Below are 13,276 nucleotides of genomic sequence, written 5' to 3' on the forward strand. Positions count from 1 at the left end.
CTATAGCGGGCAATGGAGGCCTATGGATAGCAATGGATGGCCTATGGAGGCCTATGGATGGCTATTGAGGCCTATGGATGGCTATTGGGCGCTATGGAGTCCTATGGATAACTATGTAAGGCCTATGGAGTCCTATGGATGGCTGTGGATGGCCTATGGAGACCTATGGAGGCTTATGGATAGCTATGGATAGCTATTGAGGCCTATGGATAGCTATTGAGGCCTTTGGTGGCCTATGGATGGCAATGGATGGCCTATGGAGGCCTCTGCAAAGCTATGGATGGCCTATGGATCGCTATGGAGGCCTATGGAGGTTTATGGAGAGGTGTGGTTGACTATGCAGGCCTATGGAAGGCTATGGATGGCCTATTGTGACCTATGGATGACTATAGAGCGTAATGGAGGCCTATGGATTATTATGGATGGCCTATGGAGGCCAATGGATAGCTATGGAGGCCTATGGAGGCCTATGGATAGCTATGGATAGCTATTGAGGCCTATGGATAGCTATGGAGGCCTATGGTGGCCTATGGATGGCTATGGATGGCCTATGGAAGATTCTGGAAGGCTATGGATGGCCTATGGATCGCTATGGAGGCCTATAGAGGTTTATGGAGAGGTGTGGTTGACTCTGGAGGCCTATGGAAGGCTATGGATGGCCTATTGAGACATATGGATGACTATAGAGCGTAATGGAGGCCTATGGATTATTATGGATGTGTTTTGGTACGTTCCTCGGAGATTTTGCTTCAACACACAATCGTCTTAAGATTTGAACACAACGATGTTTATACTCTAAAACTTTATTTCGCTTTCTACTATTTTAACAAAACGATCTAAAACCCGACGACTGCCGTAAAACACTGTGCTTAATTTCTCCCTCAAAACGTACGAACCACGTTCTTCTATCCTAGGCTCTAGTTCTAGTTCTTACTTAATACTTAATGTAACATCGTATCGAAATGTCTACTTAATGTTGACTATACCAGTACACCGGGGGGATGAGGTCGATGCGATGTACTGTCAACAAACAAAATGTCAATAATGTTTATCACGTTCGTTTAGAAGTTCATTTATTTGTCTCCTGTTCATTATCTTCTGTTTCCACGGGCACAAGCAATGCGAGGCGCTGAACACTCCTAGAAACCGTGACTGCTTCACTCACACCATACTCTTGTTGGTTGTTCCCTACACGAAAATTCTTGTAAGTCACCAGAACGCGACGAACTTTGCCATCTGAATCCGGAAAGACGTCCTTGATTACACCAAGACGGTATTCTCCCCGCATAACGTTCTTATCAGCGACGATTACCACATCTCCCGGACGTAAATTACGTGTGCTGACATGCCATTTCCTTCTCAAAATCAGAGTAGGTGCATACAGTTGTATCCACTTTTCCCAAAAGTCTTCCACAGCTACCTGCACAAGGCGATATCTTGTTCTAGGATGTTGACTGTACGTGAAGGGTTGCCATCCTCCAGGATTCTTAGCTGTAGCGCGTCCTAACAGAAGGCTGTTAGGGGTCAGGACATTCAGATCGTAATCAATAGATGGTAAGGTTCCAATAGGCCTTTCGTTGATGAGATTGGCAACTTCCGTACACACGGTCAGGAACTCAGGTACTGAGAGTCGTCTTTTTCCCACAGCAAAGACAATCGCTCTTTTAGCTGCTTTCACAAGGGACTCCACTGCTCCTTGGTGCCACGGACTATCCGCTGATCCAAATACCCAGGTTAATCCACTTCGTAGGCCTTGCGTATGTAAATCTTCCCGATCAATCTTTGCCCAAGCTTCTTTCAGCTCCCTCTCTGCCCCTATCAACTGCGAACCCGGATCGCTGTAGATGTATTGGGGCCATCCACGAATACTTGCGAATCTGCTGAGGGCCATCAAAAACGAACTTGTATCATAGCCGTAAACAGCTTCGATGTGGACCGCACGGGAGATCAAATCGGTGAAGATGACTCCATATGCTTTACCACTGGTACGTTTCTGAACTTCGCCGCGAACAAGGTAAGGGCCAAACAAATCGACCATAGTGTAGGTAAATGGTGGAGCAGGTTTCAAACGAGCTTCCGGTAATCGCCCCATTTCTTGTTCTCCTAATATTGCATCACGAAGCTTGCATAGCTGGCATTTACTCTTCACCGCCTGGGCGACCTTGCTCCCTTGAGCTGTCCAATACTTCTGCCTAAATCGAGCCAGAGTAGCATCACGACCTCGATGTCCGCTTTCTATGTGAGCACGTCTCATTAACAATCTCGTGAGGAGATGGCGAGTAGGCAGCAATCTTTGTAGCGATGCATCCGGCGTCATGGGATTCTTGTTCTTCATACGCTGACCAACAACAACATAACCACGTCCATCACAACTAGGATTTAACGAAGCAAAACGTCCGCCTTTCCGTCCCTTTGCATCGGTTTTCTTCATTTCACTTTTCAATTCCGTTTGGACGCTTTTCACTAAGAAATCTTCAGCTTCTTGAAGTAGCTGTGCCGTAATGCATAAGGTATTTCCTCCGCGAAATGACTTATTCTTAGCAATGCTGAGAATTCTTGCGATGACCCATATGACTCTGTTCACATCACTCGATCTTGAATAGTCTACGAGAGAGGGACTGGTAGTAGTTGTCACAGTATAACGAATTTTCTTTTCTCCTGGCAGAACGTCATTTCTTTGGCTCCCAAATTTCAAACCCCATTCTTCGATAGGTCGATACAACACGAGTGGTCCATTCCACCACTGAGAATCTTCAGCTAATTCGTCTGGAGACCGACCACGCGTAAGCCAATCTGCCGTGTTGTCCTCGCCAGACATCCACGCCCAGGACGACAGGTCGCCGTCAGTTGCAGCTTGAATTTCTCCAATTCTCACTCCTTCATACACTTTAAATCTAGTGCTCGTTTTGTTGATCATACTCAGGACGGTTTCCGAGTCAACCAGTTGCAACACTCTTTCGAAATCAAATCGCATCTCGGATTCGATTACTTTTCTCCCTCGTTTCGACAATACTGCAGCATTAAGTTCCATTTGGGGTGTAGATAATTTATTCACCGGTGCGATCCTGCATTTGGCCATAATTAATCGACACCAATATTGTCCACTTTGTAAGCACCATCTGATGTAAGCGGCGTAACCATAAGCTAAGTCACTACCATCGCTTAGAATTATGAGCCACGGACGACCAACGGCATCTTCGGGTCGTAAGCAACGTGGGAAACGCAACTGTTCGAGTTTAAACAACGAGGTGAAAAATCGAACCCATTTAGCGCTAAGATCTGCTGGAAGCGCAGTATCCCAGTCAAGCTTTCGTAACCACAATTCACGCAAGTGTACTTTTGCTAACAATGTGAATGGACACACAAGCCCAAGAGGGTCGTAGATCTTCATTACTTGTTCGAGAACAGTTCGCTTAGTCAGCACTTCAGGCAATGCAGCTGGCAAATCAACTTCCCTTAGATTCGGACCAACGCAAATCCCACGCCTTTTCTTGCTGAAGTTTAACGTAATTTCATACACCAAGGTGTCACTTCCAGGATCCCACCCAAGGCCGAGAACTCTTAAGTTGGACTCAGTTCCCTTCAACATGTTTGTGTTCTGGCTAATTTCCTCTTCTTTGTTGACTCCATGATGACTTTCGTTATCAAGACTTGGACGGGATTTTGTCTCTCCACTCACTTGCCAACATTTCACTGAAAATCCGCCTTTCGCAAGCATCCTCTCCGTGTCTTCCGCGATTTTAAGAGCACAACTCAACGTTGGACGCGAATCAATAAGGTCGTCAACATAACTGGATTTCTTCAATAGCTCAGCTGCTTCTAAGCTGTCTTCCTTGAAACGGTCTGCCGTCTTGTAGATAGCTTCTGTGCTTATGGCTGGTGCAGGTGTGTCACCCATGTTGACACGTTCCATTACATATACATCAGGTGGCCGGTCGGGTTCGAGATTGCGCCAGAGAAACCGGTGACAGTGTTTCTCCAATTCCTTCAAGTAAACTGAATTGAACATCTTCTTTATATCGCCAACTAATGCAACAGCTTCTTCACGCCAACGTAACAAGATACCAATAAGATTGTTCATATAACAATCGGGACCTTTCGCCAGGCAGGAGTTTAAGGAGACCCCTTTGTAGATCTGACTGGAGTTAAACACTATACGCACAGGAGTAGAATTCGACTTAGGATTGACAACTGCCAAGTGAGATATGTAAAAAACAGGGCCGTTCCACTCCTGAATCTCAGCAGCCGTAAGCTTTCGAGCCACTTTTCGCTGAACCATATCATCCATTTGGTCTTTGTACGTATTCGCCCATAACTCGTCCTTTTTGAGAGTACGTTCCGTTTTATTCAGCGTAGCCAGAGCTGAGTTGTAGTTGTCAGGTAGACTTTTTGGATCTACAGTCCAAGGATAGCTGGTTACCCAGCATTTATTGAATTCATCATACTCCAGATTTTCTCTAATCACTTTCAGTTCTTGCTCTTCTTTAAACGAATATGTAGCCCTAGAATAGGACATTTACCACATCGACATCCACCACATCGTGGGTTGGTTTCTGTGCCAAGCTCTTCTCCAACAATAAACTGTCCGATTAGATCTCGTTTGTTGATGACAAGATGAACGCTGTTGGTTGGGTGGCATGATGACTGATCAGGACTGATTTGGCATGAAGGTGGAGTGAACTTGAATTGGGGGTGTGTCTCGCACTGAACTTTGTATGTCTCAACTTTGACGTTTACTGCATGAATCTTCTTGATAAGATTCGAGTTACGCGTAGTTCCTTCCGCTAGTTCCGGGTGGGTGCCTTGAAGACAGATGCCCAACTCACCGCTCATAATACTGAGATGGTCTCCGTATCGTACTTCTTCTTGCTTAGGATGTAACCCAAAGTAGTCACACCCAAGGAGAATATCAACATAGCTCGATTTTCTCTGTAGTGACTCAAGATCATATTCTGGGAAAAGCTTCTTTAGAATGTCACAATTTAATTTGCTCACTGGTCCTGTAATTTGTTCCATCCCGTATGCTGTGATTGTAACCTTCTTACCCGAGTTTGTCCGTATAGTGAATTCATATTGTTCAGTGACATGTGTCTTTTCTACATTACCCATTGTAGTGACATCTAGGGTAACCTTTCCGAGCTTCCGAGCTCTTATTCTCTGAGCTGCGCGGTGGGTAATGTAGGTTGCATTTGAGCCTCCATCACAGAACACAGTTGCTGTTTTCTTACTGCCACACACTGTTGCTTCGTATATAGCGTAGAGGGATGGTGCATCACTTTGGGAAACATGGGTTTCTTTCCGTTGAACTTTCTCTTCCTCTTCACTCGGAGGTTTCTCCTTCGTCTTCTTGCCTTCACAAAGTAACTGATGATGTTGACTACTCCCACATCCGCAGGGCTCTGTTTTGGTGCAGTCTTGCCTTCGATGGTTACCAAAACATTTAAAGCAAGCGCCAATCTGTTTTAACATCTCATACTTCCCACTTTTGCCGCCAATTGGTAGTTTCTGAAACTCTTTGCATTGTTCTGTTGTGTGATTGATAGTGTCCTTTCGATGTGTCGGGTAGGCACATTTATGGTACTTCTTTGGTTCACGCCTGTTTCCATGGAATGACTGTCGTCGACATGTACTTTTCTTTCTTGTTTGGACTTCCGCAATACGAGCAACAGCTTCTCTTTCACGTTCCAGAAATTGCATGAAATTAACAAATGGATGTACTTTCTCTGTGGCCGTCATCTCTTTGTACTTTCTACGCCATTCAACCTTCAAATGACATGGTAACAGTTCCGTAATCATGTCAACATCTCGCAGTGTGAGAATGTTCAAATTTTCTAACTCGTCCAGTTGGTTATATGCAGATTCAACCTCGTCTACTAATTCCACTAAGCCTTTGTAGTCCTCTTCTGATACTACTTTTAACTTGTGTAAGTCGTCCAAAGCCGCATTAACACTGGCGCCAACGTCTTCGTAATAACTTTCTAACTTTTGCCACATAACATCATAGGCTTCAGGCTTTGTGACGAACACTGACTTTATGCGTTTGCTTGCTTCTCCCTTAACAGATTTCTTCAGTTCATGGGCGAATGCTGTCTTGTTCTGATATGCTGTCTCTGCTACAGACTTCCAAATTGCTCTGAATTCTGGCCAATCTTTTCTGTTACCGTTGAATGTTGGGAGAGTCATTTTCCTCACCTGAACACGAGGGCCAAGATCAACAGGTCGGGGTAGTGACTGTGGCGGCGACGGAGTGTCGAAGGAAGTGGTGACAGCGATAGGGCTAACACCATGCACCCCACTAAGGCCATGAGTGGGATAGGTCATACTCATTGAAGGGTAAAGAACTGCTGGACTGGTGGTTGTAGCAATAGGGTTTAGACTAACTGGGAGCTGATATGAACTAGACATGCTTGGCACATGTACATTTGTATAGGGATAGGATGTCATATTGAGAGATGATGAGACTGTACTTAGATGTTGTTGATGGAAAGGACTGGGATTTATAGGGATATATGGGTTGGCCATGGTGGCACTATGGGGAGCATAGGGGGTATTACTTGAGTGGAATGTGGTGGTAGGGGGATGCTGAGGAAAGGTGGCATTGACATTAATTGCTGTGGGGGGTTGGGGTGTAGTGGTATTTGTGTAGAGGGGTGGGCTTGCCAAAGTTGGTTGATGGTTGGGGGTTATAGGTACAAACTGTTGAGGTGGGGTGTTATGGTCACTTGGATGCTGGTGTGTGAGAGTGGTAATTAGTTGTGGAATGGGATCTGTGGTCACACCAACAGGTTCCATAGGAGTAGCACTAGTACTAGCAAGGTGATCATTGTTCATTAAGCTAGCATTACTTGTTGCAGGATCTATGATAGATGGTTTTGAGGTGGGTACAAATTCAGGTGCAGAAACATCAATTACACTGGAGTTATTAGACACAGGGACTGTATGGGTTGGTTGTACATGGTTATTTGTGGTAGGTATATCCATGCCAGCTATATCAGTTGATGAGATGGAACTATCCTTGTGTACATGACTAGGGACTGGGAGGGTGCTTTCTGTGCTCTTTGTACTTTGAATATACAAATTTATTGCTCTTACTTTCTTAAAGACCTGCCCAATAACTTTATCAATTTCAGTCTGTAGCTGAACATCTTGCTCTGCATGCAACGACTCAAGTACACTAAGTTCAGAAACTCTTCCACACAGATGATCTAACATAGATTGTAAATCTTGTTTATCAAGTTGTAATTCTTGAAGATTAGGATTCTCAGAGTTAATGTTCTTATCTACTGTATCAAGCAACTCACTTATTCTTCGCACTTCTAACTTTAAGGCGATTCGTACGGGCTGTGCAGCTTGATCCTTACTGATTTGTTCGTTAGCAATCTTTTGTTGTACAAATACATCTCTAGCCTCAGTGTAACACTGCTTAACATTGTCTCTATATTCATTAATACTCTCTCCGTTAACTACACGATGTTCTACGTTACTTTCTTCCAATACAAGTAATTCAAACTCTTCATTCACGACCCAAAAATCGTCATAAACCTTTTCAAGTTCGATCATTAATCCTTTCAATATTTGGTACTCTGCATCTCGGTGAGCTGCACCGACAAGTCGTCTTGATGCCAAAGTAACTGCCGTTTTGGCTCTACTTCGCTCTATTTTCTTTTCTTGAACACTCATTCTTAATCACGAATGTGGTATTTACCTTTATTGTCAATACAACAACTAGCTTCAAGCAACTTCATCAAGTATTGGCTGGCAAAACTTCTTTAAAGTCCGCTTCTTTCCAGATGCCGTATTTTCTTCACGAGTGTTTTACTGTTTTGATACGTTCCTCGGAGATTTTGCTTCAACACACAATCGTCTTAAGATTTTAACACAACGATGTTTATACTCTAAAACTTTATTTCGCTTTCTACTATTTTAACAAAACGATCTAAAACCCGACGACTGCCGTAAAACACTGTGCTTAATTTCTCCCTCAAAACGTACGAACCACGTTCTTCTATCGCAGGCTCTAGTTCTAGTTCTTACTTAATACTTAATGTAACATCGTATCGAAATGTCTACTTAATGTTGACTATACCAGTACAGGATGGCGTATGGAGGTTAATGGATGGCTATGGAGGCCTATGGAGGCCTATGGATAGCTATGGATAGCTATTGAGGCCTATGAATAGCTATTGAGGCCTATGGTGGCCTATGGATGGCTATGGATGGCCTATGGAGGCCTCTGGAAGGCTATGGATCGCCTATGGATCGCTATGGAGGCCTATGGAGGTTTATGGAGAGGTGTGGTTGACTATGGAGGCCTATGGAAGGCTATGGATGGCCTATTGAGACCTATGGATGGCTATAGAGGGTAATGGAGGCCTATGGATTATTATGGATGGCCTATGGAGGCCAATGGATAGCTATGGAGGCCTATGGAGGCCTATGGATGGCTATGGAGGCCTATGGAGGGCTATGGAGGCCTATGGAGGCCTATGGAAGGCTATGGATAGCTATGGAGGCCTATGGATTGCTATGAAGGCCTATGGAGGCCTATCGGTAGCTTTGGATAGCTATAGAGGCCTATGCAGTCCTATGGATAGCTATGGAGGGCTATGGATGGCCTATGGAGGCCTATGGATATCTATGGACGGCTATGGAGGCCTATGGATGGCTATGGATAGCTATTGTGGCCTATGGAAGGCTATGGATGACCTATGGGGGCCTATGGATAGCTACGCAGAGCTATGGAGGACTTTGGATAGCTATGGAGTGCCTATGGATAGCTATGGAGACCTATGGAGGCCTATGGATGGCTATGGATAGCTATGGAGGCCTATGGAGGCCTATGGATTGCTATGAAGGCCTATGGAGGCCTATCGGTGGCTATGGATAGCTTTGGAGGCCTATGGAGGCATATGGTTAGCTATGGAGGGCTTTGGATGGCCTATGGAAGCCTATTGATGGCTATGGACGGCTATGGAGGCCTATGGATGGTTATGGATGGCTATGGTGGCCTATGGAAGGCTATGGATGACCTATGGGGGCCTATGGATGGCTATGGAGGGCTATGGAGGGCTATGGATGGCTATGGATGGCCTATGGAGGCCTATGGATCGCTATGGAGGCCTATGGATGGTTATGGACGGCTATCGAGGCCTATGGATGGCAATGGAAGGCTATCGATGTCCTATGGGGACATATGGATGGCTATGGAGCGCTATGGAGGCTTATGGATAGATATGGATGGCCTATGGAGGCTTATGGATAGCTATGGATGGCTATGGATGGCCTATGGAGGCCTATGGACCGCTATGGACGGCTATGGAGGCCTATGGATGGCTATGGATTGCTATGGTGGCCTATGGAAGGCTATGGATGACTTTTAGGGGCCTATGGATGGCTATGGAGGGCTATGGAGGCCTATGGATAGCTATGGATGGCCTACGGAGGCCTATGGATGGCTATAGAGGCGTATGGATAGCTATGGACGGCTATGGAGGCCTATGAATGGCAATAGAAGGCTATGGATGGCCTATGGAGGCCTATGGAAGGCTATGGATGGCCTATTGAGACCTATGGATGGCTATAGAGCGTAATGGAGGCCGATGGATTATTATGGATGGCCTATGGAGGCCTATGGATGGCTATGGAGGCCTATGGATAGCTATGGAGGCCTATGGAGGCCTATGGTGGGCTATGGATAGCTATGGTGGCCTATGAAAGGCTATGGATGACCTATGGGGGCCTATGGATAGCTATGGAGAGATATGGAGGCCTTTGGATGGCTATGGAGTGCCCATGGAAATCTATGGATGGGTCATGGAGGCCTATGGATGGCTATGGAGGCCCATAGAGGCCTATGGAGGGTTATGGATAGCTACGGAGGCCTATGGAGGCCTATGGATTGCTATGAAGGCCTATGGAGGCCTATCGGTAGCTATGGATAGCTATGGAGGCCTATGGGGGCCTATGGAAAGCTATGGATTCTTATGGATGAACTATTGTGGCCTATGGATGGCTACGGACGGCTATGGAGGCCTATGGATGGCTATGGATGACTATGGTGACCTATTGAAGACTATGGATGACCTATGGGGGCCTGTGGATGGCTATGGAGGGCTATGGAGGACTATGGATGGCTATGAATAGAGGAGGCCTATGAATAGCAATGGAAGGCTATGGATGGCCTATGGGGACCTATGGATAGCTATCGAGCGCTGTGGAGGCTTATGGATAACTATGGATGGCCTATGGAGAACTATATATGGCTATGAAGGCTATGGAGACCTATGGATGGCTATGGATGGCCTATGGAGGCCTATGGATAGTTATGGAGGCCTATGGAGGGAAGCCTATTGATAGCCAATCCAATAGCCATCAATAGCTATCCATAGGTCTCCATAGGTTATCCACAGCTATCCATAGGTCTCCATTGCCCTCCATAGCTATCCATAGGCCATCATAGGTCATCCATAGCCTTGCATAGGCACAACAACCATCCATGGCCATCCATAGGCCTCCATAGCCGTCCATAGCTATCCATAGGCCTCCATAGGCCTCCATAGGCCATCCATAGCCTTCCATTGCCATCCATAGGCCTCAATAGCCGTCCATAGCCATCCATAGGCCTCCATAGCGATCCATAGGCCTCCATAGGCCATCCATAGCTATCCATAGGCCTCCATAGCCCTCCATAGCCGTCCATAGCCATCCATAGGCCTCCATAAGCTATCCATAGCCATCCATAGGCCTCCATAGACGTCCATAGCTATCCATAGCCATCCATAGGCCTCCATAGCTATCCATAGCCACCGATAGGCCTCCATAGGCCTTCATAGCAATCCATTGGCCTCCATAGGCCTCCATAGCTATCCATAGCCATCCAAAGGCCTCCATAGGCCTCCATAGTTATCCATAGGCCTCCAGAGCAATCCATAGGCCCCCCTTTAGGCATCCATAGCTATCCATAGGCCTCCAAAGGGAATCCATAGCTATCCATAGGCCTTCATGGCTCCCCATAGCTATCCATAGCCCCCATAGGTCATCTATAGCCTGCGATAGGCCACCATAGTCATCCATAGCCATACATAGGCCTCCATAGCCGTCCATAGACATCCATACGCCTCCATAGGCCATCCATAGAAATCCATAGCTATCCATAGGCCCCCATAGGTCATCCATAGCCTTCCATAGACACTATAGCCATCCATAGCAATCCATAGGCCTCCGTAGCCGTCCATAGCCATCCATAGGCCTCCATAGGCTATCCATAGGCCATCCATGGCCTTCCATTACTATCCATAGGCCTCAATGGCCGTCCATAGCCATCCAAAGGCCTCCATAGCGATCCAAAGGCCTCCATAGGCCATCCATAGCCATCCATACGCCTCCATAGCCCACCATAGCCATCCATAGGCCCCCATAGGTCATCCATAGCCTTCCATAGGCCACCATAGCCATCCATAACCAACCATAGGCCTCCATAGCCGTCCATAGCTATCCATAGGCCTCCATAGGCATCCATAGGCCATCCATAGCCTTCCATTGCGATACATAGGCCTCAATAGCCGTCCATAGAAATCCATAGGCCTCCATAGCGATCCATAGGCCTCCATAGGCTATCCATAGCCATCCATAGGCCTCCATAGCCCACCATAGCCATCCATAGGCCCCCATAAGTCATCCATAGCCTTCCATAGGCCACAATATCCATCCATAACGATCCATAGGCCTCCATAGCCGTCCATAGCTATCCATAGGCCACCATAGGCCATCCATAGCCATGCATAGCTATCCATAGGCCTCCATACGCCTATCCTATCCATATATAGAGATAGGCTTCCATAGGCCTTCATAGCAATCCATAGGCCTCCATAGGCCTTCATAGCTATCCATAGCCATCCAAAGGCCTCCATAGGCCTCTAAAACCATCCATAGGACTCCATAGCTATCCATAGCTATCCATAGGACTCCATAGAGCTACATTGCCATCAATAGGCCCCCATAGGTCATCCATAGCTTTCCATAGACACCATAGGTCATCCATAGCCTTCCATAGGCCACAATAGCCATCCATAACCATCCATAGGCCTCCATAGGCTATCCATAGCCATCCATAGGCCTCCATAGGCCTCCATAGCTATTCATAGCCATCCATAGGCCTCCATATCCCTTCATAGCAATCCATGGGCCTCTATAGCAATCCATAGCCATCAATAGGCTTCCCTGCATAGGCCTCCACAACCATCCATAGGCTTCCATAGGCCGTCCATAGCCATCCATAGGCCTCTATAGCCCTCCATAGATATATAATGGCCTCCATAGGCCATCCATAGTTATCCATAAGCCTCCATAGCGCTGCATACCCATCTTGAGGTCCCCATAGGCCATCCATAGCCTTCCATTGCCATCCATAGGTCTCCATAGCCGTCCAAAGCTATCCATAGGCCTCCATACCCATCCATAGGCCTCCATAGGCAATCCATACCTATCCATAGGTCTCCATAGCCCTCCCTAGCCATCCATAGGCCCCCAAAGGTATCTATAGCCATCCATAGGCCTCCATAGGCAATCCATAGCTATCCATAGGCCTCCATAGCCCTCCATAGCCATCCATAGGCCCCCATAGGTCATCCATACCCTTCCATAGGCCACCATAGTCATCCATAGCTATCCATAGGCCTCCATAGCCGTCCGTAGCCATCCATAGGCCTCAATAGGCCATCCAAAAGAATCCATAGCTATCCATAGGCCCACATAGGCCTCCATAGCTATCCATAGCTATCCATAACCCTCCATAGGCATCTATAGGCCTCCATAGCCATCCATAGGCCTCCATGAGCCATCCATAGGCCTCCATAGGCACTCCATAGCCATCCAAAGGCCTCCATAGCTCTCCATAGCTATCCATAGGCCCCCATAGTTCATCCATAGCCTTCCGTAGGCCACAATAGCAATCTATAGAAATCCATAGGCCTTCATAGCCGTCCATAGATATCCATAGGCCTCCATAGGCCATGCATAGCTATCCATAGCTACCCATAGGCCTTTAAAGGCCTTCATAGGCCTCCATAGCTATCCATAGCCACCGATAGGCCTCCATAGGCCTTCATAGCAATCCATAGGCCTCCATAGGCCTCCATAGCTATCCATAGCCATCCAAAGGCCTCCATAGGCCTCCAAAACCATCCATAGGCCTCCATAGCTACTCAGCTATCCATACGCCTCCATAGGTCTCCATTGCCATCCATTGGCCTCCATAGGCCATCCATAGCCATCCATA

The 13,276-nt window shown here is 46.8% G+C and overlaps 1 protein-coding gene across 1 annotated transcript; it reads right to left on the reverse strand.

Moving 5' to 3' along the window:
• Positions 1-1,069: 1,069 nt before the first annotated feature.
• Positions 1,070-4,288, reverse strand: LOC114544336. The gene has a single exon (XM_028563004.1). The coding sequence runs from the start codon at positions 4,286-4,288 to the stop codon at positions 1,070-1,072; it is 3,219 nt and encodes a 1,072-aa protein (XP_028418805.1).
• Positions 4,289-13,276: the final 8,988 nt, after the last annotated feature.

This window comes from Dendronephthya gigantea, unplaced genomic scaffold (genome assembly GCF_004324835.1).
Source record: "Dendronephthya gigantea isolate DGI-Jeju-01 unplaced genomic scaffold, DenGig_1.0 000736F, whole genome shotgun sequence".
Lineage (NCBI taxonomy): Eukaryota > Metazoa > Cnidaria > Anthozoa > Malacalcyonacea > Nephtheidae > Dendronephthya > Dendronephthya gigantea.